Source organism: Zalophus californianus, chromosome 16, assembly GCF_009762305.2.
Source record: "Zalophus californianus isolate mZalCal1 chromosome 16, mZalCal1.pri.v2, whole genome shotgun sequence".
Classification (NCBI taxonomy): domain Eukaryota; kingdom Metazoa; phylum Chordata; class Mammalia; order Carnivora; family Otariidae; genus Zalophus; species Zalophus californianus.
This window is the reverse complement of record NC_045610.1, coordinates 12,480,669-12,507,441: the sequence shown is the minus strand read 5'-3', so window position 1 is coordinate 12,507,441 and position 26,773 is coordinate 12,480,669. Positions and strand designations below refer to the sequence as shown.

At 42.4% G+C, this 26,773-nt stretch overlaps 1 protein-coding gene and 1 non-coding gene across 5 annotated transcripts; one reads left to right on the top strand and one right to left on the bottom strand.

Moving 5' to 3' along the window:
• Window positions 1-1,986: 1,986 nt before the first annotated feature.
• COPS3 (COP9 signalosome subunit 3) lies at window positions 1,987-25,788 on the bottom strand. Of its 4 annotated transcripts, none has more exons than XM_027624968.2 (12): window positions 25,555-25,742; window positions 21,796-21,925; window positions 19,608-19,720; window positions 19,465-19,514; window positions 17,892-17,984; window positions 16,374-16,553; window positions 13,458-13,598; window positions 11,158-11,331; window positions 9,288-9,374; window positions 3,547-3,660; window positions 2,493-2,573; window positions 1,987-2,215 (listed from the first exon to the last, which is right to left on the bottom strand). In XM_027624968.2, exons 1-12 carry the CDS (start codon window positions 25,607-25,609, stop codon window positions 2,162-2,164), a joined length of 1,272 nt encoding a protein of 423 aa, XP_027480769.1. In that variant the 5' UTR covers window positions 25,610-25,742; the 3' UTR covers window positions 1,987-2,161. The 4 variants fall into 4 exon arrangements, with proteins under 4 accessions (XP_027480769.1, XP_027480772.1, XP_027480770.1 ...); XM_027624971.1 differs by having other exon boundaries at window positions 17,892-18,052; window positions 25,555-25,649; XM_027624969.2 differs by lacking the exon at window positions 21,796-21,925 and having other exon boundaries at window positions 25,555-25,709.
• Window positions 5,927-5,999, top strand: TRNAR-CCU. The gene has a single exon. It is a non-coding gene; the product is annotated as a tRNA-Arg (tRNA).
• Window positions 25,789-26,773: the final 985 nt, after the last annotated feature.

Sequence of the window (26,773 nt, the reverse complement as noted above, 5' to 3'; positions counted from 1 at the left end):
AAAACACAACAGGTATTCCTAAGTAAACTTGTTCACAAAGGAATTTGCTGCTGAGAATTAACTCAGAGGAACAGCTAAGGGTATCTTAACTATTCGTGCAAACAGATTCAGCAAGCAGACTATTCAGCAAATAGATTCTAGTAACTATTCAAAAACAAGACACAGGCATAGCCAGGTGACCTATTTTCCAGAAGGCAGCATGTGCGAAGTCTTCGATTCTCTCATCTCCTTGATCTAAGATCTTCAGAACTCCTGTCAAGAGAGAAACCACTCACCAGTTTCTTTAACAGAAATGATTTAATAGATGCATTAACCGGGTGTTGGACAGGCGGGCGGACCGTGTCTCACTGAGGTAGATACTGCAGGAAGTAGGTATCACCCTTAGGGCTTGGGGGGCAAGGGAAAGAGGTTAGCATTAACAGAATTTAGAAGGTGGGAGGTACCCAGTAGAACTGGGTCCCCAAGCTACGTGGGCAGGGGAGGGAGGCCCACCTTCTGAGGTTGGCATCTCTCAGCGGGTACGAGGCTAGTTCTACGAGCGCGGGAAACACAACCGGGGCCTCACTGCTGCGCTGAACCATCCTTGTTAAGGGCAAAGAGCTGGGGTTTTACTCTTTAATGGGAAGCGGACAGTGGGGAGCCCGTCCTTTTTTCCTCCCCAGCCTTCCAGTCTGCGTCTTGTTGGCAAAAGAAATGTGGTGTGCAGAGTTCTAGCCCCAGAATCAGAAAATACGTTAAGGTGGGTGTGAAGCTGAGACACACTGAGACAGGAGGGGCAAGGACGTGTGGTTCGCTAATAGTGGGGTTTTAATGAAGTCATTGTAGGAAAAACGAATCGTGACCACTTCATTAGAAGCGCACAAGAGAATTATTCTTAAAGTCACCATGACTGGCAGCTACTAGGATTCTCAAACACATTTTAGGTGATTTTAATTTAGATCCCGGTAAATCATGAAGTTGTCTAATTTGTTTAAAAAAAAAAAAGTCTGTAATTCACTATCCTGATAAAAGGAAAATTTCTATGAAATATTTTCTCTTTCCTAAGTATAGGTCCAGGTAAACGTAAGTAGGAATGACGCAGCCCACAAGCAGCACTGATTTGAGCTAGGGAATTTGAGGGTTTTGATGAAGGGGCAAATCCAGCCCTCCACCTATTTTTGCATCTGCTCTATTGGAGCTCACTGTCCGTGGCTACTTCTGTGCAGCAAAGTAGAGTAGGTGCCGCCCCAGACCATATGACCCCCAAAGACTCTCTATTAGGGGCAACTTGACACGACTCCTGAGGTGTCAGTTTCTTTCTGTAAATAATGAAAATGTGTCCGGCTATACAAGTTGACACATTTTAAAAAGTGAATGCTGCTAGCAAGAGAGAGAGTTTCAAAGACTAAATTCTAATTTAATCTTATCACACTTTACAAAGACCCCGCACCATTCCCTGGCTTAATCGGTGAGTCCTCATCAGACACATTTCAGACTTCCGTTGAGAGACCCCGAACATAATAATCAAAATGCAGCCATGTAGCTTAACTGAAAATGATTCTGGAAGAAAATGTGGGAAAGTCTGGCACTGGTCTCCTAAAAAAGCCATTCCCAAGACTACAAAAGAATGTAGCACACACCACAGGTTAGAAAGAGTGCAACAGCATCTCTTGAATTCACAGTTTAACTGTCACTAAAATGCATGTTAATTCTATTTATAAAGATTTAGCTTCTGCGTTATGAACTCTCCCAGACTTTTTTTTTCTCTTTAAAGGTAACCAATATCAAACTTTAGATTGAAATCTTCCCCAAATTCCTGAAGTTTAACTCTTTCTGTTCACAATGAATATATCCTTTAAAAACTCTTCAGAGGGAGAAAAAAGTGATACAGAAGACACATCAATGTTCAAGTAATTTAAAACAAAAAGGTAGATTTAATGCAATAACAACATTAATCTGAGGATAAATAAATCCACAACAGACTTTAAAGTTTGATTTTTTTTTTCCTTTCTTGGCAGAGAGAATGGTTTTCTTAAAGCACATAGGACTGAAGATGTCAAAACAAAATGTAATCTCTCAATGTCCAGGTCAAACAGGCTTGGTCTTCCCTGCTGCCCTCCTAACACTTGCCACTGGCCAAGGTGATAAATTTCTCTCATCTAACTCAGGATGGACGTTAGTTTCAAGAGTAACTAGATGGTTTGTTTCCAGAATCATCTTCTTGTGACCCCATGCTCTGTGAAGAAGAAAGTGAGACAATCTATTTATGTTTGCTCTTGCCAAAGGTTTCCCACCAGCCCCAAACAAGCACACCCCATCCCTTCGCAAGGACAGTCACCCTGTGTACAACTGGAGAGGCTGTAGTTTGAAAATGTGAACTTAGCGACAAAGATTTTCAAGAACTTTGGGCAACTAAACATTTAATCTCAAATCAAGCTCACGTTCCTGATGAGGAAATAACCTCTCCTTTTCTATCCAGGCCACTTCTAGTTAATAAAGGGAACCCTAATCACCTTTTGTACAAACTGGGGGTTCACTGTGATCTCCTGGTCCATGGCCTTCAGTCGCTCATCCAGCTCTATGCACTTCAGCATCTGGTGATAGACACGTTTGAAGGTGGTTATTAGGAAGTGAGTTTAGGTCAGTTTACCTCCTTTTTAACCTAGAGTATTAATATCGGTGCTATAGGTTCACAATCCCATGATCTAAAACACCTGTGGCTACACAGGTTTTGGAATCAGAATTTTTTGAATGCAGAAAATTAACAGAGTACAAGTACTATAAATTAACTAACAACCCAGCAGGATCTAGGGCAGCACCCCATAATCGAACACATTAATATCTTTTGCAGTGAAACCTAAAAATAAACATCCTAAGCGAGATAAAGACCATACATCATTTTGGGTGAAATTCACCATCACACTGAGTTACCAAAAACCTCCAGTTTTCATGGGTTTCTGGATTTTAAACTGCAAAAAAGGGGAGTGTGGAAGTATCCTATGTTACTCTTAATAATTGCTTTTAGGCTTCTGAGATGTAATGCCTGAGGTAAGGAACACAGACTGCCCGCACAATCCCAACTCATGTCTCAAACCCAGAGGGGTACTCAGAGCAGCGTGACCTCAGAAGCTGCAAAGGGGACCCCGCTCCGGCCCCTGGCGGCTGCCCTACAGGGAACCGAGGGACGGCCTTCCTCCCTCAGCCACCCCGCTCCCTCCCACACCTCCCGCAGAGATGAGGCTCTACGTTATAAATGGTGGTTGGGTGTGAATAAAACTGTACCGACTGTAAGACTAAAGTGTTTTAGTGCCTAAACTAGGCTCTGGTGAGCTGATGGGAAATCCAGCCCACCATTTACTTGTTATAACCATTCAGTCTGGGAGAGGTTGAAGCAATGACTGTTTTAAAGATAACTTTCTAGGAACTATGGTTTTTCTAGAAACCATTTGGAACTACCTGTATTTAAAACTAAAATTGTCCAGGATCATGGAGGCAGTATTTCAAATACAGCATCTCAAACATCAATCAAAACAAACAAACAAATCAAAACCTGGCATTCATATTTACCTCCTGGTCGATGTTATGAAGCATGGCTGGATTATTATATTTTTCAGGGTTATCATGGAAACTGACCATACCGTCCTTCTGATTAATACTTGCAAAAATTTCACCATCCTCTATCTGTAAAAAAAGGAAATCAGGAAAGTAGTTTAGACCTGGACACTATGCAGAGCTATAGTGTTTCAATCTAATCGGGGCAAAGGACAAAAAGCAATAAATTTGTTTTCGTATTTTTTAAGCACCATCTGTTTATTCAACAAGTATTTATTGAACACCTACTATGTGCTAGGCACCATTACAGATGCTAAGGGGTGCAAAACACACACACATACATACACACCTGTCCTTACAATTTTTTACTAAGTTTCACATAATGTAAATTAACCATTTTGAAGTAAATAATTCAGGGGCGCCTGGTGGCTCAGTCGGTTAAGTGTCTGCCTTCGGCTCATGTCATGATCCCAGGGTCCTGAGATCGAGCCCCATGTCGGGCTCCCTGCTCGGCCAGGAACCTACTTCTCCCTCTCCCACTCCCCTGCTTGTGTTCCCTCTCTAGCCATCTCTCTCTGTCAAATAAATAAATAAAATCTGTAAAAAAACAACAACAACAAAAAACCTGGAGCATCAAGCACTGTTTCTATCCTGCAGGTTGGAATTTTTTCCATAATGCTACTTATCACTGACAATGGCCTCTCTCCTTGTGCATCCGTGCCTTACACCGCACTGAACTGGATATTGTCCTTGTGTGGAAGCATCGGCTGTACTGGGTCAAGTGTAGGTGTACGGTCCCGTCCCCATCCCGGGTAACCATGTTAAGCTCCCAAAAAGTACCCAGGAGGAAAATTCAGGTGTCTGCTTATCTTTGCAATGTGACAGCACTTGGAATTGCACCATGGAGCATGCTCAGAAATAGTAAATTTGTCTCCCGCCGGGATGCAAAAGGTCCATCTTCTGCTGAGAAGTGGTATGGGAGAACGCTCGGTCCTTGACTAGAAATGGCAACATCATGCAGTGGGTCACTGCAAACTGACGCATTGGTTTTTGATACAGGTTTCATGCTGGCTTCATTTGCCAGTCATGTTGTTTAGTTGGGAAGTAAGCAGAAAAGGGTCTTGAGATCGAGGAGGGGTGGGTCTAGGAGGGGGAATACTGGTCAATCCCTGGCTTGGGACAGGAGTTTGTTGCTGTGCTCTGGTGGCATCTCCTTTGTCAAAAGCAAGATGTGAAATTAAAGTCACAGTTCTGTTTATTTAAAAATTCTAATAAACACTCAAACTTTGAAAAAAAAAATAAATCAAAACAATAAGTTTACATTAGCATACTCCCAACCCCAAATGAAGGACTTAGAAATAAATCGAACAAAATATGTACAAGATCTATGAGGAAAATCAAAGGATAAGAAAGGAAATCAAAAAGGACTAAATAAATGGAGAGATATTCCAGGTGCACAAATAGGAAGACTCCCTATTGTCAAGATGTCCGTTCCTCTCAATTTGATTTATAGTTTCAACATAAGCCCAGTCAAAATCCCAGCAAATTATTATTATTATTTTTAAAGATTTATTTGTTTGACAGAGTGAGAGACAGTGAGAGCAGGAACACAAACGGGGAGTGGGTGAGGGAGAAGCAGGCTTCCCACGGAGCACGGACCCCGATGCGGGGCTCGATCCCAGGACCCCGGGACCATGACCCGAGCCGAAGGCAGACGCTTAACGACTGAGCCACCCAGGCGCCCCCCAGCAAATTATTTTATGGGTATCAACAAACTGATTCTCAAGTTTATGTGAAGGGACAAAAGACCCAGAATGTTAAAGGAGAAGAACAAAGTTGGAGGACTTGTACTACCCGACCTTAGCACTTCCTATAAAGCTACAGTAATCAAGGCAATGTGGTATGGGTGAAAGAACAGACAAATGTAAAGTGGAACAGAACAGAGCCCAGAAATAGGCCTACATAAGTAGTCATCAGATCTTTGACAAAAGAGCAAAGGCAACACAATGGAGCAAAGAGTCTTTCCAACAAATGGTACTTGAACAACTGGACAACCACATGCAAAAAAATCAATCTAGACACAGACTTCACATCCTTAACAAAAATCAATTCAAATGGGTCACAGATCTAAAGGTAAAACGCAAAAATATAAAACTCCCAGAAGATAGTGTAGGAGAAAACCTAAATGATCTTGGGTGTGATGATAACTTTTTAGATATAACACTAATGACACAATCCATGAAAAAAATTAATGGATAAGCTGGGCTCCATTAAAATTAAAAGCTCCTCTCTGCAAAACACAATGTCAAGATAAGACAGGCCACAGACTGGGAGAAAATATTTGCAAAAGACACATCTGACAAAGAACTGTTATACACAAATGTACAAAGAATTGGCCTAGTTGGCTTAGTCAGTGGAGCATGTGACTCCTGATCTCAAGGCCGTGAGTTCAAGCCTCACATTGAGCATAGCGATCGGCTAAAAAAATACACACACACACACACACACACACACACACACACACACACACACACAGAACTCTTAAAACTCAAGAAAACAGATTAAAAAATGGGCCAAAGACCTGAACAGATACCTCCACATACAGATGGCAAATAAGCATATGAAAAGATGCTTCACATCATATATCATCAGAGAAGTGCAAATTAAACTGTGATACCACTATACGCCTATTACAGTGGCTAAAATCTGGAACACTGACAACATCACATGCCGGTGAGGATGTGGGCCAATAGACCTCTCTTTCATTGCTGGTGGGAATGCAAAATGGTGCTGCCACTTTGGAAGACAGTTTGGCAGCTTCTCACAAAACTAAACATAGTCTTACCATATGATCCAGCAATCACACTCCTTGGTATTTACCCAAAGGAGCTGAAAACATATTCACACAAAAACCTGACATGGATGTTTATAGCCGCTTTACTCATAATTGCCAAACTTTGAGAGCAACCAAGATGTCCTTCAGGAGGCGAATGGATAAACTGTGCCACATCCAGGCAATGGAATATTACTCTGCACTAAAAGGAAATGAGCTGTCAAGTCATGAAAAGACACTGAGGAAACTTAAATTTTGATTACTAAATGAAATAAGCCAATGTGGAAAGGCTACACTACATAGTGTAGGATTCCAACTATATGACATTCTGGAAAAAGCAAAACTATGGCAACAATAAAAAAGATCAGTGGTTGCCAGGGGTGGGATGAAAAGGCAGAGCACAGAGGATTTTTAGGGCAGTAAAAAGAACTCTGTATGATACCACAATGATGGCTACATGTCATTATACATTTGTCCAAATCTATAGAATGTACACCACCAAGAGTGAACCCTCATGTAAACTAGAGACTCTGAATGACCATGTGTCTGGAGAGGTTCAGCAACTATAACACATGTGCCAGTCTGGTGAGGGTTGCTGATAATGGAGAAAGCTGTGGATGGGCAGGGGCAGGGGGCATATGGGATATCTCTGTACCTTCCCCTCAATTTTGCTGTGAACCTCAAACTGCTCTAAAAAAAAAAAAAAAAAGATGTCTTATTAAAAAACAAAAACAAACACAAAAACCACCCCACAACAATCCCCACCCTCATAGACCTTATGTCTAGGGCGAGTCTTGAGCGCACACCCAAGCTTGGCAGTGCGGCTATCCTGGGCTGGATCACTGTCTGCTGTGGGAGCAGTCCTCCGCATTGCAGGATATATAGGAGCACCTCTGGCCTCTATCCACTAGATGTTAGGACCCCTAGTTGTGACAACCAGAAATATCTTCAGACATTGCCAAATGTCCCCTAGTAGACAAAAGAGGCCTGGTTGATCCAGCGCCTGTCAGGGTCTGTCTGGGTTGGTCACACAGGGTTCAAAACCCATCCCCCTGCTCTGATCCCTCAAAGCACTTCCCTAGCTCGCGTGTCCTCACAGCTGTCATAAACACTCATGCATTTCTTTTCACCCACCAAAGAGTGAGTTTCCTGGGAGCACTGTGTAGCTTACTCAGTCTGTGTAACCCCTGTGGGGCTTAGCAAGGTGCTCCTGACAGGCACTCCATGGTTGCTCAAGTCAGACAGATTTTGTGTGTGTGTGTGTGTGTGTGTGTGTGTGTGTGTGTGTGTGTGTGTGTGTGTGACAGATTTTGTTTGTGTGTGTGTGTGTGTGTGTGTGTGGTGTGTGTGTGTGTGTGTGTGTGTGTGTGTGTGTGTGTGTGTGTGACAGATTTTGTTTGGGGTGTGTGTGTGTGTGTGTGTGTGTTGAGAATTCGGTTGAAGGAAAAAAACTTCAAAACATTTGTAAATTGCCTTATGGAAATAAAGTACTCCATTATCACAATGGAAAATAGTTTTATTACTCCTAATCCTGACATGGCAGTGCTCCCGAAATCAGAGGGGGAGATCATTAGCAGAAAAATGTAAAATGCTGACTTGTTACATGCAAGATTTGCCTGACCGGGGGCTCGATCCCAGGACCCCAAGATCACGACCTGAACTGAAGGCAGACGCTTAATCAACTGAGCCACCCAGGCGCCCCTACCATGTCCTCATTTAAATGACGCTTATCCAAATTTGGGGAGTGGAGAGATGCAACTGGGACGTTACCAGCAGGGATATTGCTAATATCTGATTTCTGAAGGCAGGCACTCAGATGGTGCCTGCTTTAGCCCCCTTTATTACAGATACTGCTCTGAGTGTAGTCATGAACTGACGATGGCCCACAGGCAGGTAAGGGGCTCAAGTCAGATCCCAGTCAACGACTGTTCACTCTCTAGGTGAACAGGACATCCTTGGTGTGGGCAGCAATGCCATGACCTATATATGGACACAAGTTCATGACGTCATCATGGACCAGCACATTGAGTAGCACTGCTTTATGACTCTTGGTACATCTGAACTATTTCACAAGTGCTTTTTTTTTTTTTTTAAGATTTTATTTATTTATTTGACAGAGAGAGACACAGCGAGAGAGGGAACACAAGCAGGGAGAGTGGCAGAGGGAGAAGCAGGCTTCCAGCAGAGCAGGGAGCCCGATGAGGGGCTTGATCCCAGGACCCTGGGATTATGACCTGAGCCGAAGGCAGACGCTTAATGACTGAGCCACCCAGGCGTCCCTCACAAGTGTTTTAAAAATGTAATAGGACGGGGCGCCTGGGTGGCTCAGTTGGTTAAGCGACTGCCTTTGGCTCAGGTCATGATCCTGGAGTCCCAGGATCGAGTCCCGCATCGGGCTCCCTGCTCAGCAGTGAGTCTGCTTCTCCCTCGGACCCTCCCCCCTCTCATGCTCTATCTCATTCTCTCTCTCAAATAAATAAATAAAATCTTTAAAAAAAAAAAAAAGAAAAATAAATAAATAAATAAATAAATAAATAAATAAAAATGTAACAGGACACACCATGCATATCTTATGAGTACATAAGAGTGGAAAACCCCATAGATTTTAAGGAAGTAAATCAAAATGTCCAGAGGTTGACCTGGGATGTCCCTCTCTTTCTCTCTCTCTCTTTTTTTAAAGATTTTATTTCTTTATTTGCCAGAGAGAGAGAGAAAGAGCACAAGCAGGGGGAGCGGCAGGCAGAGGGAGAAGCAGGCTCCCTGCTGAGGGATCGTGACCTAAGCCGCAGGCAGCCGCTTAACCAACTGAGCCGCCCAGGCATCCCTCTTTCTCTTTTTTAATAGTTTCTACAATGAACACCTATGACTTTCACAGGGACAAAAATCCACTAATTAACTTTTTTAAAAGTGAAAACTCACTTACCATGTGTAAGACATATTTCTCTGCCTCCTGAGGTCCAGATAACTGCACACGACTTGCCATATCTTGTAATGATAATGTTAAAAAGGTCTGAAATCCAGAAGTAGAATTAATCACAGGTAGAAACAACTGAGGACATACATTTTATTAACTGTGTAGAGAGCTCTAACGAATCACTGAAAATCTGCTTTCCATTACTGTGCAAAATGTGTAGATGACTTGAAGTTGATGAAACCTGTGGCTTTAATCATCAGTCTCCTAGAGGAGTAATGACTTCTAGAAATGTATCCTGCATATACTTTCCTATGTGTCTGAGAAACATATGCACTAGGTTATTTTTACTGCAGCACTGTCTGTGAGAGCAAAGGACTAGAACCACTTAAACGTCCGCCAACAGAGGGCAGGTCAGCGCAGTCTGGTACAACTGCGTCAAACACTCCTATGCAGTTGTAAAAAAAAAAAAAAAAAAAAAAAAATTAAAAAGGATACTTCTCATGGACTGAAAGAGAATCCGAGAATGATAACGTGTACCATTAAATATAAAAAAGGAGAATGAACAGTGTGCATGGGACAGAGAGCATGTGTATCTGTGAGAGAGAGGGTGTGCGTGCAGGCGTATGTGCACAGACGTGCTCTAGAAGGCCACCTGAGAACCTGGTAATGCCGGGTTGCCTCTGAAGAAAGAAAACAGGTGGCTAGGGTACAGGAAGCGGATGGAGATTTCTGTATCTTTTGAATGTTGTATTGTAGATGTATTACCTATTAAATATAGTAGACGACATCGCATTTGTTCTTCAAAATTCCAAGCTAAAGTATATAAAGCACATGGGGGCTTCGAAGGAAGTGAGTGTTTACCACTGCTCTGCAGGGGACCGGAAAACGCCCCCTTTCGGGAACACACCGAAAGAGCTCTTTCATTAAGGAACGCTGGTAATATTTACAGCAACTGTCTTCTCAGAGCAGAGCGTGTTAAAAGCCCAAGGCTGAGACTGTAATAAGCCAATGACCAAAAAATCTACACGTACTTTACTTCAGAGAGTAGCATCCAAGACAATGAAATTATTGTTAAGTCGTAAAGAAGTCCATAAGCAGTTTAAGACAAGTGAAGACTTAAATGTCCTATACTCCTGCTCGGCCTACCTGCCTCCACGACTCTGGCTTCTCCCCACTCTCTGGCTCTCCAGGTCCACCCACTGTCAGACCCTCCACCCAGTAAAAGCAATCCTGTAGGTTTAAGCTGCTCTCCGCTCCCTGTTACCTGCAGCACGTGCCTTTGGAGGTCACCTGAGATTTCATGTTTCTTCTATACTTTCTTGTACTGTTTGCACACTAGGTAATCAGCATGTTTCTTGTCATCCAAAACCACCACCTTCCTTTCATTTTGAAAATAAAAATCGTGCAACTGGCTTACCTCCTACCTCCTGCACATAGCTCACTCACCTCTAGCCTAAGTGGCAATGTCAGGGCAGTGCCATGTTCAAGTAAGAAGTTCGAACAGAGATCAGCACAGCCCAAGAGGTTCCGCGCTGGTCACAGGGGACCCGTGTGTGCATTGTTAGTTCTACCCTGTCTGCCCCTGGCTCTGTTGACCTCTCTCAGGCTACCTTTCTCTGCCTCCCCATGGAGCCGTATCTCCTACCTGTCTTCATCTTCACCTGTTCCTCTTCTCAAATACCCTGCTCTAGCCCTGAAAAGACCAAAAGGTATAAATCAAACTCTTTCTAAGTCATCAGTTGTGAAAGTTGTTGCTTAGTAGAGATATCCTGCCACACTTTATCCCTGTCTCTGCTTCCTCGGCACTGAGAAGGGGAGAGAAGAGGGGAAGGCCCCGGAGAAATCAGGAGATGCTATCTGAGGGTGTCACTTGCCTCACCTTGGTTAGCCTTTGAATATTCTTCTTATAAAGAGAAGACAGGCATTGCTTCACCAGCCCCATGTTGTTATCACGAGTAAAAGTCTCGCTGTGCTTGTTCACCAGGTTGCGGAGTTCTGAGGGATTATTGGTTGAATAGACTTGTGCTAACTCATGGTACGCATTGCTAAGAGGCTACAGGTTTAAAGGCGGGAAAAAATCAGATTAAAGAAGTAGAGACATACACTTCGTATAGAAAGCAAAAGAAGACATGCTACTATGTTTTGAACAAGTACATTCACTGTCCTTTACTGTTACCTAACAACTTATAATTTACCCAAAGCGAATGTCTAGTTTTTACAGGTAATTACACTGGGAAAAAAGAAGGCAAAATCTCCCATCATTCTCAACTCTCTTGCAAACCTTCTCACACACAAACACATACCTCATCAAATGCAACAGGATCATCTGCTCTTTTTTGATAAGAAAAAAGAAGACAGAACAAGAGAACTAACAGTGGTTGAAGGCCTACTAAGACCCTGAGCTGCTTTAGGGATTTTATATGCGTTATCCTCTATTTTAAATATTAAGAAATTGGGGCAGAGGGACGCCTGGGTGGCTCAGTCGTTAAGCGTCTGCCTTCAGCTCAGGTCATGATCCCAGGGTCCTGGGATTGAGCCCCACATCGGGCTCCCTGCTCAGCAGGAAGCCTGCTTCTCCCTCTCCCACTCCCTCTGCTTGTGTTCCCTCTCTCACTGTCTATCTGTCAGATAAATAAATAAAATCTTAAAAAAAAAAAAAGAAAGAAAGAAATTGGGGCAGAGGTCTGAAAGAATGTGGGGTGGTCATCAGGGGCACAGGTAGAAATTGGGTTCAAGCCTCTATCTCTACTCTGAAGTCTGTTCTTTACCATGGATGATATCCTCATAAATAAACTACTAATGCTTGTGAATGACACCCTGCAGTCATGAAGACATCACTTTATAAAAACATTTTTACTAAAACAGGGCAGCTCAAGGGCCACCTGAAGGGACCATGCAGTTCTCCAAAATGATCTGAGAATGGCTACCCTAAACCTACCCTGCCCATCACTCTTCCATGCGATTAGAGGGAATTTCTCTTAACCACCACCCCTCCATCCATGACTGGGCAGCCTAGAGCCCTAAGAACCACAATAAGGGTCTTTGGCAAAGAACACTTGGCCATCTTCAATAAGACAGCATAAAAATCTTCTCATTGGGAAGATTTTCAAATTGATATCCTGAAATTTTGAGTTCTATACAACGAAGAACAGGGTTAAAATTGTTATCCAGGGGCACCTGGGTGGCTCAGTCGGTTAAGCATCTGCCTTTGGCTCAGGTCATGATCCCAGCGTCCTGGGATTGAGCCCCGCATCAGGCTCCGTGCTCAGCAGGGAGCCTGCTTTTCCCTATCCCTCTGCCTGCCTGCCTGCCTACTTGTGATTTCTCTCTCTGTCAAATAAATAAATAAAGTCTTTAAAAAAAAATTGTTATCCAAATGACTGTGACCTCATGACCTTCTGAACCGCCCAATTTTATTCTAAACCATGAACATGTATTTTAAAAAAATTTTTAAAAATTATTTATTTTTGGGGTGCCTGGGTGGCTCAGTCATTAAGCATCTGCCTTCGGCTCAGGTCATGATCCCAGGGTCCTGGGATCGAGCCCTGCGTCGGGCTCCCTGCTCTGCAGGAAGTCTGCTTCTCCCTCTCCCACTCCCCCTGCTTGTGTTCCCTCTTTCACTGTGTCTCTCTCTGTCAAATAAATAAATAAAATCTTACAAAAAAATAGAATAAATTCAATTGTGGGTAACATGTTAAAAAAATATTTATTTTTAAATGTAATCCCAAAGCTGGATCCTCAGTGAAAACAAAAGTTCAGTGAGCAGAACTTGTGGTTTTCATATAGGGCCTCTGGTAAGATTTCCCAAAGCTTGGGCAGATTGAGTTCAATAAAATCAGCACTGCCTTTTCAGTATTTCTGCTAAACTGTAATGAAGAATAACAACAACAACAACAACAACAAAACAAACTTTATAGGAGCCTAAACATCTATGGCAATTATTACTCAAAGCAAAAGTTTGAAAACAAATTTCTAAGAAACATTCCACCCCAATCAGGTGATCAGAGGGTGTATGGCTCCCAGACCATAAGTGTCTGCTATTAAATTTACTAAATGTCTGCTAACTTGAAGCTGCTGGGAGAGCTAAGTTGTTACAAAAGAAAATTACAGAATTAGTTATCATTACAATTTCCTTATGGACTTAACATGTCACCTAAGACATCCATTTAAAAAACTCACCTTAATGAATCTACCCACAATTTGAGACGTATATTTCGGTAGCTGTTGTACTTTTCCAAGTAATATCAAAGAAACTAGAATATACTTTTTATAGGATTCCAACATGATGTGACTGACCGCCATGGCAGGAGTAGTTATAGCCTGAGCAAGAGGAGAGAGCACCCCATAACAGAAAGGGCAATCAGCTACACGTATCACTTTAATTAAATAACAATTCTTACATTACATGTCCTATTAGTATTTTTAATAGCATCTTCATTGAGACACGATTCTCATGCTATAAAATGACGCTTCTCAGGTATACTACTCAGTGGCTCTCGGTATATTCACTGTACTGTCCAGCGATTGATGACCATTACCTAATTTCAGAACACTTCCATCCCTCCAAAAAGAAACCCCACACCCCTTAGCAGTCATTCCCCACGCTCTCCTCCCTCAGGCCCCAGGTAACCGTCGTGCTACTTTGTCTCTGTGGACTTGCCTGTTCTGGACATTTCATAGAAACAGCATCATAATAAACATGTGGGCTTTTGTGACTGGACTGGCTTCTTTCACTTGTTTTCAAGGCTCATGCGTGTTGTAGCAGTTACTGGTGTCTCATTACACTTTACGGCTGAATAACAGTCCACTGTATGGCTAGACCACATTTTGTTTACTCATCCTCAGTTGATGGGCATTTGGGTTGTCTCACCTCCTGGACACTATGAATAAAGTGGCTGTGAACATCAGTGTACATATTCTGGGGGAGACATTTGTCTTCATTTCCCTCAGGTATATTCCTAAGAGTGGAATTGTTGGGTCATGGTAGTAACTCTAGGTTTAACATTTTGAGGAACCCCAGACTGTTTTCCACAGTGGCTACACCATTTGACACTCCCATGGGCAGTTATGAGGATCCCAAATTCTCCACCTGCTCGTCAGTGCTAGTTACTGTTGGCTGTCTCTTTTTAGTTCTAGCCATCCTACTGGGCGTGAGTTGGTATCATATTGTGGATTTGATTTGCATTTCCTTGACCACTAACGATGATGAGTATCTTATCTTCATGCATTTATTGGCCATTCGTGTATCTTCTTTGGAGAAATGTCTATTCAGATCCATTGACCCTTTTTAAATTTTAGTTTTTTTATTGTTGGGTTGTAATAGGTCTTTGTACATACTGGCTGCAAGACTCTGATCAGAAATAGGATCTGCAAATATCCTCTCCCACTCTGTGGATGCCTTTCTACTTTCTTTCACCAGGATTTATGAAGGTCAGGGAGAAATGAAAACTATCATACCCAAGTCAGCTCAAATATTCCAAATCAAAACCCAAACCACTGAGCCTGTGAGGTACTTGAGAGTCTACAGAAACACTCACATAAGTGCATGTGGATACACGTACAATCATTCCTACCACAACGCTGCTCTAATAGTGAAATAGCACAATCAACAAACATTCCCACCAATCAAGGCCTAGTAAATCAAGTAGGTCAACATGTGGTGTGATGTGAGAAGATCGAGCTGCTTTCACTTTTTGCTTACATAATGCCATATGATCTGATTTTTTTCCAATAAGTACATCTTCCTCTTGGAATTTTTCTAAGCAGTAAAAAAAAAAAAAAAAAATCTATCACCTTCCAAAATTAAGGTACTAATGCCATCTACAGCTGCCTGTGTATTATTCAAAAACAGCTGCAGGAAGCAGTCGAACACTAGACAATGTTTGTCGTTAGGGCAAAATCTGGGGATAAACACACTTTCAGTGAAAAGGCTCCTATCTGGATCAAAGATGTTTTGTTTTTAACATTTTAACTATTTGTGATAGAAATATTTTTTTCTAAGTGCATTGCATACTTTCCTGCCTTTTTAATGCCCTCGTCATCTTGACATTTCTGGCTCATTAGTATGTTATCAGCCATCATCTGGGGCTATAAAATGATCAATTTGCTCAGTGGCTGTGAAGTGTCTTTATCATTTTGTGAAGAACTCAAACTTTTAACTATGTACTCTGAAACTCTTAAAGAGAAGTCACCTTGAAGATTTTACTTGACCAGACACATCATTTTTTTGAGTAAGCTCTACACCCAACATGGAGCTTGAACTCAAGACCCCGAAATTAAGAATTGCGTGTTCTACTCACTAAGCCAGCCAGGTGCCCCTGACTAGACACATCCTTTAATGACACCATCTCTGCCCAACAGCACCTTCTGGTGACTCTTCCCTCGGTCCCCTTACAGTGCTTATCAACCCCCCACTCACTGAGGCAATGCTCTGTCAGAGAGGCGTGCCATGCATGTCTATCTATGTGTTAACATTTCAACTAAACTGTGAGCTCCTTCAAGGCTTAGAATATCCTTTATTACCTTAATATGTGCTATGAATGTAATAAGAAATATAAACATCTGACAAATTTCTTAAAATACTAGTATTAGCCAATATTGTACCTCTTTCTCAGACTCTAAAAAATTCTACCAAATTGTGTAATGTATCTCATCACACAGACCAGTGGCCATTACACAGACACAAAGCAGGAAGGGGTTTTCCACATAAGAATGTTTTACTTATTAAAATAAATAAAACCTAACACACGTGGTTTTAGAACAAAAAGACACTTCAAAGATCATTCAGTTCAATCTCTTCCCTTTCTGCAAAGGAAGATATAAAGGCCAAGGGCTGTACACAGCTTAACCTGAATCAGACAGGGTGTGAGCGGCAAAGCCTCGATCAGACCCCACGCAGTAGAACTCCTCCCTCCACTACCACTGCCCTTCAACTTAAGGAACAGTTTACCACCATTTACGTGATGACAGAGAAACAGTGTTTGAAAGGACCTCCACCTGAAACTCAGAGGCCTGAGATCAATCCACTCTAGCTGTGCACGTCTTTGATCACACAAGTTCAAGGCAACCTCAGGGGCATCTTAGAGAGATGAGTACCTGTTCATAAAAGTACAGTGCTCTTTCGAAGTTCTTCAGCCCGGTATAGATCATCCCTCCATAATAATAGTAACATAAAAAGTGCTTTGCATCATAGGCTCCATTCTCTTTACAGATATCCATCATGTCCACATCAAGGTATGGAAGAGCAGGCTTAAAGCATTTTGCCAGCAAACAAAGCTGTGAAAAATTTTATATTACATCATCATTTTAATTGAACTTGGCAGGCTTTAGCAGAAGGAGCAAATTCATAGATTCCAGAAAGGTCAAGAAAATATTTTAAACCATTTACTGATTAAAAATGTTCTAAATGTTGACACAGTACCCCGTTTTCCTAAGCACTCAGAATAAAACAGCATTTCTTTATAAAAAAACTAAACAGCCATAAGATAAAGTACTCCACAGGTGAATGAAAGCTCAGCTATAATTAGCCCACCCAGCACCCATTCCATTCACAGATGCCCAGACAAGTGAGTCCTTTTTCTCTTTGAAGAGAACAGAAATGGACCGGTAGAGTATGATAAAAACTAAGTTTCTCTTCAATTATTTCTTTTCAACTGCTGACTCCTGTACGTAAGTATAGGGAATTGCTCAACTCAGAGTCAAGAAGGCAAGCACATGGCAATGTTCTGTAACTGTACGATGCTGGCACAGGGGTAGATCCACGTACAAACTCAGAGCTGGGCGTTTAAGACCGTGCACTTTACTGTATGTATGTTATACCTCAATCACTAAAGGTTTTTAAAAGATAAAAAGTAAAGAAAAAAAAAGTACCTTGATGTGATACTAGGACATCTGTTTGGAATAGTCCAGGTACCATATTATTAATTAAAGACACAATCTACACCCCACAGAGCTGGTTGAACCCCCCCGCCCCGCAGTCTCATGGAATACTCTGTAGCTGTAAAGCACTGATGTTCAGTCCTCTCCAAGATACACTAAGTAGAAAAAAGCAAGGTACACAAGAGTTCACACAGATCATTGCTATTTGTGTAAAAAAAAAAAAAGAGAAAAAAAATGCACGCCTTTGCTTATATGAGCACAAAACATCTTTGGAAGGATGCACAAACTACTAACACAGATTTCCTCTGGAGAGAAGAGATGGGTGGCCAGTGAGCAGGGTGGTGGGGAGACTTCATTACACATCTTCCCTTTTGCCTCCTGGGTTTGTAACCGTGTAAAATAAAATAAACGAGTAATACTTCAAAGTGTAAGAAGGTACCTGTATTTATTCTCAGGCTCCCTAATTCCTTAAAAAGAAAATGACTTGGGACATTTTTAACATCACAAGCATTACTTACTCAGTTTACTCACATCACAAACCTACTGGCTGAGCCCCATTCTACAGTTTGTGTTCAGTAGCAGCCAGCTGAAAATTCCCTTACTAACAAAGTTAGTATATTTTTCAACTTCTAGAGCCTATCACAGTCTCCACCAAATTGCGTTCCTTTATTGAGCAAACCCATGACCAACAGTCCACCTCTGATTCAGTGTGACTCGCACTCCTTGGTGGCTTACCTGGCAGAGATCGGCGTGTATTGAGGTCAGCTGGTTTGTATTCATCTGCATCTTGTCTATGGCTTGCTTTAGGATGCCAATTCCTCGCAGGGGCTGTCAGAAATGACATCTCTTTCAGATAAGTTCTCAAAGATGGCAGCACATTGGATCTTATGTTGTCACTTACAAATAAAAAATAACACTAATTGATAGGTTCCTTTAAATAACAATATGAGGTTTCCATACTCTTTCAGGAAATTTCTGTCCCTATTCAGTCAGAAAATGTTTTCTTAAGCTGTTTCTTATGCTATTTTAGAGTAATTAAGCACCAATTTTTAAATCATAAAGCTTTTTTTTTCAATGATGGTCAATAATCAAAAAAGCAGTATTACCTTCTCAACAGTTCATTATATTTTTATCAAGACAAACAAAAAATTTCCAAATTATTTACAATAAAGAGCCCATGCTTAGTAAACTTAGCTGTGGAAAAAGATGTTGGCATCTTCCCACAGAGCAGTCTAGGGATCAGTCATAAATTCTCCCCAACACCACCATCTCTTCCCTGATAATAAATTCCTATTGAAACTGATACCATAACTTATAAACAGACTGTTTCCTGCCTTGATTATAAATAACAAGACTGAGTTTCAAGTGAGGCAGTCAGTTTCTAGACAGGAGATGTGACTCTAAAATCGCTAAATAACTTACATGGGTTTTTCAGTAAAGATTTTTTTTTTAACCATTTCTTTCAAACCACAATTTCTTTAATATTCCAACAAAACACCAAATGGTTCTGTCTTGTCTCCTTCCAAGCACTATCTTAAAGTTCAATTTCAAACAATAATTAAAAAAAAACCCAAATTATAACTTGTGCCAGTATTGCAAAAGTTAAAAAAGACCAAAGAACTGTTTCAGATTAAAGGAAATGAAAGAGACATGACAACCCAATGCAATTCATGATCTGAGATTTTCTTTTGTTGCAAAGGACATTAGGGAAACCAGTGGTAAAATCTGAATAAGGTCAGTAGATTTATTTAAAGGATTCTGATATTGATCATTGTATTTTGGTTATGTAAGAGAATGTCCTAATTTTTAGGAAACAGTAATTGAAGTCTTTAGGGTAAGCGGCAACGTAGCTGCAATTTTCTTTCCAATGGCTCAGAAAAAAAAGAAAAAGAGAAAAGGTAAATAAGTGTGGTAAAATAATGTTAACACCTGGAGAATCTGGGTGAAAGGTACAGGGATTCTTCATATTGTTCTTGCCACTGTTTGTAAAGCTAAAATGTCATAAGCAAAAGTTAAAAGTTCTAGCAAACAAAGAAAAACCCAGTATATTACAACATAATGGGCGCTAGGATGGTAGTTCCAGAAACATCCACCAGCAGTAGCTGACTGCCCTGAGGCACTGCTTCTCCCTGCGTCTCAGAGGGCTCATCCTGATGTAGGAGCTAGCTGTCCCTACAGCCGATGCCTGGCCACCACATACATCTGTCAGAATGCTCAGTACTAACCTAGAACCTTAAGCAATCAGGTCATTGCGTCTGTTAGATATTTCTTAAAATGTAACCATAAATACTTGAATAACATTGCTTACCTGTTTCCTTTCCACAAGTGCGTTTGTCAGCTGATGGCAAAGCCCAGCAACTAGAGACAGCAATGACAAAATGTGGACAACATCAATGACTACACAGGCGAAATGCATTCGGTAGGAAATAAACAAAGTGGTATTTAGCTTACAAGTGTCTGTTGCGTATCGGATGTGCTCCCCGTTACAAGTGCTGATGAAAAGCTGAACCTGTGAGAATAACGTTTCGAAGTCAGGAACACTAGGCATGGAAAACTTCACAAATCTGGAATAAAGAGAAAAGAATCAATTCACCCTGATATTTCACGGGGGGAAATGAAGAAGCAACTGAGGCCAGAAGGCCATCCTATCTCCAGTGCTCTATGAAAGTAAATGAGGCATGGTATTTTTTAAAAACTAAGAAATGGACTGACCTGATTTTTGGCACAATCAAGACACAGAACATAGACACAAATAAAGGTTGAGAAAAATATGCTTAAAAAAGACCTTTGAAAAAAGAAAACTCCCTTAAATGAGGCCAAATATCACACTAATATTCCTGAAGGAACTGAATATAAACTTCTAACCAAAAGTTTTCAAAACCATTTTTCTTTTGAGCTCCAATGTGCTTAGGGCTATTTAGCCATCTGAAAAGCAGTTGTTTTTCATGCTCTGAGGACCTCAGACTGAAGGGGGACAAGGACTGAGAGAGCTCCAGACTGGCTGGAGGCTGTGGCCATGGGTCACGGGTGCTGCGGTCCATCTGGAAGAAAGAACCAGCTGACGGGCAGTCCGGGGGGGGGGGGGGACACGGATGATTCACCCTGAGTCACTAGGCAGATGGGGCCTTTCAACAAACACTCTGAGAGGGGGCTAAGGATGGGTTTTGGGGAGAAATCAGATACACTACTGCCGCTCACTGGCACGGCTAGAAGTAAACTACAAGCTCTTCTACAAGCTCTTCTTTTCCTAAGGAAATGAACTGCTGAAACTAACTTCAAGAAAAACGAAATGGATATTACTGCCTGAACACAGCTGCTTCTACATCTTTGCATCTGTCCCTCCATCTATATATGTATCATTCGACTTAACAGTGTCACTGCACATCTGTAATTGAACATCTCATCAAAATGTATCTCGAACGATCTCATTTGGGCTTCATAATAGGTCAGTATAGCCCTGTGATTTCCATTTTATAAGTACAAATATGGAGCTCAGGGGTCCCATGCCTTGTAACTGGAAGAACAGAATTCAAATCCAGGGTACTCAGAAACAAGTTCAGGGTTCACTCCAGGTTTTCTTTTACAGATATACCTTCGAGCTTCCAAATGCTTTTATGTACTTTACCTCACTTGATACACATCTACATGTAAGTTTGTGTGTGCATAAAACATGCATGCTATCCGGTTTTTTTAACCAGCAAACACACACAGTAGAGATCTTTACCTGCCAGCACCATCCCAAAAGAACCTTCTGCAATGGTAGAACGGTTCTTTATCTATGCTGTCCAACACAGCAGCTTCATGTGGCCACTGGGTACTTGACAAGTGGCTAGTGCACCTGAGGAACTGAAGAGGCCTGTTCCTGAATTTACATTTCAATAGCCACATGCAGCTAATGGCTACCCCCTACCGTAACACAGCTCCAGACCCTCCTTCTGACAAAGTTTCTTCTCTATACTCTATTCCTGGCACATCTCTCTCTCAGGAATGGCTGGGCCAGTGAAGCCAGACACTTGCTGGAGGTCCATTTCCTCCGGGTTTATTTACATTGTTCAATTTTCATGACAAGCCTAACATCCCAATTTGTAATACTAAAACATCAAGAGAAAAAGAATTCTGTCAAGCACGCAGAGTTCCAAGGAACCCCAACTGAAATGACATCTATTTAATTTGGTCTTGAACAGCTTAAACTTGTTTGAAGGGAATTGGAAGCAATGTTGCTTTGGATCATTGGTAATTTCACTCAACACATGCCACTGTGCCCTGGGCCATTACTCCCCTATTTGCTTTCAGAGGCAGAAAATGTGGACAATCTGATGGATTACGTGAAGAAAAGTATTCAGATACATGCAAACCATAGGGCCCACAACTGAGATAGCCATTTGATTTTTTAAAATAAATTTCAAAATGTGTATAAAAACATAAACAACAGTTAAAAAACGATACAGCTGAAAATACAACATGCCATGATTAGCTAGAAAATATAACTACTGTGACTTAAATTTATAATTGTGCTAAAGAGCTCAATGTTGTTTACACGGTTTACTTTTCTACACACACACAAAAAAAAACTACAGCCAGAAAATGCAGAGCATTCCAGTTTAGCAAGCACAAAACTATAAAAGAAGATGCCCCTTACAAAACGGCAAGGACGCCTAAGGAGTGCTCTTGTACATCCAGAGCCCCGAGCACAGTGTCCAGATGGGATAAGTTCTTTGCAAGGAGTTCCCCACTCTTGTTGATCAGTTCACAAAGCTGAGTCATTTGCCCTGGAAAACAGGAATAACACTACCATTCAGTTACAGCTCTAACCAAACTAAAGAAACTCTAACCACAGACTTCAGACTTCATACCTCAGCAAGAAATGACTTAAAGATGATTTCTTCTATCTCCTTCATTTCAGATGAGGATTCAGAAGGGCCAGAAGTGAAATAGCCTTGGTTATGACCTCAAAACTAGACCTCCCATTTCCCTCTGGCCCTGGAAAGTTTGTACGTTTCCTCCGTTCTCTCTTCCATCCCCCAAGTCAGAAATGCACACATTACTATCACCATTACTCTCATCTTCTCTGTATCCAAAATGTCACCAAATACAATTTTACTTTTAATTTTACTTCCTAAGTCTCTCAAATGGAAAGATGGAAATTATGAAATTCCCATTCCTTTCTCTCCCGTGCCTTAATTCGGACACTTATCATTTCTTGCCTGGACTGCATCGTAAATCTTTGAAACAGTCCCACTCTTCACTCTTTCTCTCCTCCAGCCCATTCTCCATATTGGTACCTGTGGAATCTTTCCAAAATGTAAAATTCAATCATATTACTCCAATGGTTTTAAGAAACCTAATGCCTCAGCCGGGTAACAGGGCCCTGAGCCTCCCCAGCCTTACCTCCTGCTGCCCTCCCCCCTCCAACACACACACCTACTCTGGTCACACCAAGCTCTGAAAATTCACGCAACATGTCATGTTCTCTCACCTTTATGCCTCTACACATCCTGTTCTCCAGGCTTGGTCTTCCCTCCTTCACTCTGTTTCTCTGGGTCTTCCTCTACCAGCTCATACGCTTCATTCAACAACCAGCCTGGGCGCTCTTCAGACCCTCATCTCACCTCCCTTCCCCCAGCTAACTTGAAAATGTGTTCTCTCTGTGCCCTCTCTGCATCACCTGGGGTTGTGGTGGTTAGGTAATTCAGCATAAACTCAGGTGGACAGGCCGTGTCATTTCTCGTTTCAGAATACAGTGCTTACTTACCAGCCAATCAATCAACAGCCTGTTAATTAATCCCCGAATTGATCCACTGATTTTTCTCACATACCACAGTGTTACGTTTTAACAACTAAGGTATAGAATCTAATTAGGCCTGCGTTGGTACTCTGCAGTAGACTCACTGATTTTGATGCGTTATACTGATAACAGACACCATGGCCACACTCTATACTTCCAAATGCTACTAGCTGTCTTTCTGGGGGTGGTAGTGGTGGTGTGTATGGGGTTTATATAAGTGCATGGGCAACAACCTCTTGTCTCCTCCTTTATCGTTCTCTTTTGCATTTTGAACTTCAAGCTATACATATCAACTATTTTTATTTAGTAGCCAAGGGCTTTTTTTCCTTATCAAAACAAAAAAACAAACAAACAAAAAAACCCCACTTAAATAGTATAATACTTAAAATCCAAGTGACTGTAGCTAGGAACTTTGGTAATTGTTTCTGGAGCTTCTATACTACGCTTTTAAATTTTTCCAAAATAAAGAAATATACTATTATCACATGTACTGCAAAATAAGAATTAAAAAAATCTGTGAAATTATTAGGTATCATCTTTCAAGATAATACAAGTTGAATGGGGAAATATCATCACTTTATCACAAATCTCACTGGTAAATGTGAAATAGACAACTTCTTCTAGTTAAATGATTTGCCTTCCTTTTTTTTTTTTTAAAGATTTTATTTATTTGACAGAGACACAGCGAGAGAGGGAACACAAGCAGGGGGAGTGGGAGAGGGAGAAGCAGGCTCCCCACGGAGCAGGGAGCCCGATGTGGGGCTCGATCCCAGGACCCAAGGATCAAGACCTGAGCCAAAGGCAGATGCTTAACGACTGAGCCACCCAGGCGCCCCTTGCCTCCCTTTTTTTACTCACTACTCTAAATACACTTAAAATTGTATGAAACACACAGAAATAAGCATTTCAGTCCATTATTTTCCCCCAGTTAAGAAACCAATGCAGAGTTGAGATATAAAATAAAAGCTGGGTCACTATGAAATCATAAGATAGTTTAACTAGTGTGGGCCAAGGGGAGAGTCAACAGTAAGTTCAGTGCCACAGGGTGCATCTGACATGAGCCCAATCAGAGATGTGGCCAATGAAATTTCCTCCAATCAAAGAAAGATGGAAATTACAAAATTCCCTTCACTTAAGGTTCACGTTAGAAAATTCTGAGTAAGAGCAGAAAAAACAGAAACCTCATAAACATTTACTATGCAGTGAGCGTGAGGCACAGAAGCCACAGGCAGTGAAAGTATCATGTTTATCTCTGCCTGGCAGACTGTTCCTAAAGCAGTGACATGCACAGCAAGCTTCCAAAGCTTTCAGATAAATCTCACTTGTTGCTAAATAGTCCCTGTTCCATTTTATAAGTGAGAAAACTGGCCCAGAGAAATTAAGTGGCTCACACATGAAGTGACTGACAAGATTCCAATCCGAATCTAAATACCCATACTACATCCCAGGAAATAGAAACCAAATAGTTTGTGGCATAAATGAATGAATGAATGGTTTCTTCATTTATAGAGACTGCAAGTCTATGCCTTCCCTGTGAACCCCGTTTCTATGAATAATAAGGGAAAGGAGATGTATTTCAATTGAGGCTTCATACCTGATCAGTTAACTCACAACAACAGTGAGGTAAATAGCACTCCTCCATTTTTACAAATGGAAATAGAGACCAAGAGATTAAAGGTGACTTGTCCAAGGTCATGCAGCTCCTAGAACTTTACAATGAATAGCTGCTAGCAGTAATTTGTAACTGCATCTATTGCACCTCATACAATAGGTACCGTCTCAAGTGCTTTTACATGCTTCCTCTCATTCAATCCCAACACCTCTCTGAAGTAGGGACTAATTTTTATTTTAGAGATGAAAAAACAGGGTGGTGAAAGGGACCTTCACAGCCTGCAACTGATTACTTGAATTCTGAGTCCAGCATTCTATATTCAGGTGATATGAATGAACCAAAGTGCATGAAAATTTAAGTAATAATGGTCACCATTCCACCCCTGGTAATGGAGCCTTACAAGCGAGAGCTCCCTCGGCACTCTGCCGGACTAAAATAGGCCCGGAGGCTTCCCGAGGGCGCGCCGGCCGGCAGCTGAGGGGCCGGCCAAGACAAGTCTCCGAGCCAAGGCACCCAGAAAGGATTCGTCTCGCGCCCGCTGCCCGCGGCCTAGTCCAGAGGCGGCCAGGCGCCACCGTGACAGACGAGGCTGTGCACCAATCACCGCAGGAGGGGAGGCCGAAGGGACCAACGGGCGCTCGGGAAGGCTTCCAGCGGAAGTCACCGCCCCCAAAACTGTCAAGCGAAGCGCCCGGGTGGAAGGGGCCCGGGCCGGGGGGGAGAAAGGTCCAGCCGGCCCCAGTGATGGAAGGTGGCCAGGTCGCCGAGCGCACGGGCGCAGACGAGAGCAACGGAGACCGAGAAGGCGAGGGGGCTGCTCGAACTCAGCCGCGCCCGACCCCTCCGTGGTCTGAGCGCCGCAACCCCGAGCCCGGCCCCGGAGACGAGGCTCGGGGCTAACAGGGATGTCCCAGCCGTCCGCGCTGGCGGCTGGGGTTGCATGTCCGTCCCCGCGGCCCGGAGGGCCCGCCCAGTCCCAGCCCGGCGGCCCAGGGCCTCACCTTGAGCCGAGAGCTGTCGGACACTGTTCACGAATTGCTCCAGGGCAGACGCCATGTTTCCCCCCCAGGCGGCCGGAGCAGCAGAAGCGGCTCACGCGGGAAAAGGCGGCTGCTCTAGGAGGAGGGGCCGCGGCGATCCTCCACAGGGCCTCAACCGCGGCCCGACGTCACTTCCGCCGGCTCAAGCACCGCGAGATCTCACCTACCTGGGAACCGGTTACTGTTCCCATGGAAACAGTTCCGTTACTCACCGTAGCCGGAAGTTCGCTCTCTTTCCCTTTTCTCTTTATCTGGTGCGCTTGTGAAATTCCTCCTGTTATTTAATAGGGCTGTGGGCAAAGGAAGAAATTAAATTTGTAATTAGGCTCATATTTCTCGGAGTTTGCTTGGAATGGCCGTCCCGTTTTCCACCTGGCCGAATCCTTCAAGCCTGGCTTAATTACCACTTCTTCCATGAGGCTTTCTCTGTCTTGAAGACTGGAGCCAAGCAGGTAGCCTGGATTCAAATCCTTTTCCTACTACTTACTAGCTGTGTAACTTTGGACAGGTTACTTGGCCGTCCTCCGCCTGTTTTCCCCATCTGTAAGATTCTTACAGTGACCTCAGACACGTAAAACACTTGGAACAATGCATAGCACATAGTGAGAACTGCATTTTCATTCAAGGTATATGTTGAATGAATTGATTTCCCCATATGGAATTGATCTGGCCTTCCTCCAGTTGACTCCCAAAGCACTTTGTTCCTCTCATATAGACACTTAAACTCTGTTGCAGAAAATTGTCTCCAAAGTCCATACCATATCCATTGCTCTTAACTGGCGTGGAGTTCCTTAAATTCAAGCATCTGTCTTACTCATCTCTATCCTCTAAGGGCCTACCACAGGATCTGGTGCATAGTAGGGACCGAGCAAATAAGCATACATTTTAAATTTCATCCAATATTTATTGAGCATTAGTAATGTGCTGTGCTAGACGCTAGGGATACACTGGTGAGTAAAAACAGTCATCCTTTTTCCCTGAAGATAACAGATAAAGCCCCTGAAAAAAGGGGTAGTGCTCTGAAGGAAGGGAACAAAGTTCTGTACGATCATGCAACAGAAGAAACTGACCTAGCCTGAGAACAATAGGAAAGGCTTTCTTGAAGGAATGATACAAGCTGAGTTCTGAAGAAAGAGTAGGAATCAGTAAGGTAAGGGAGATGGAATTTTCCTGAGAAAAC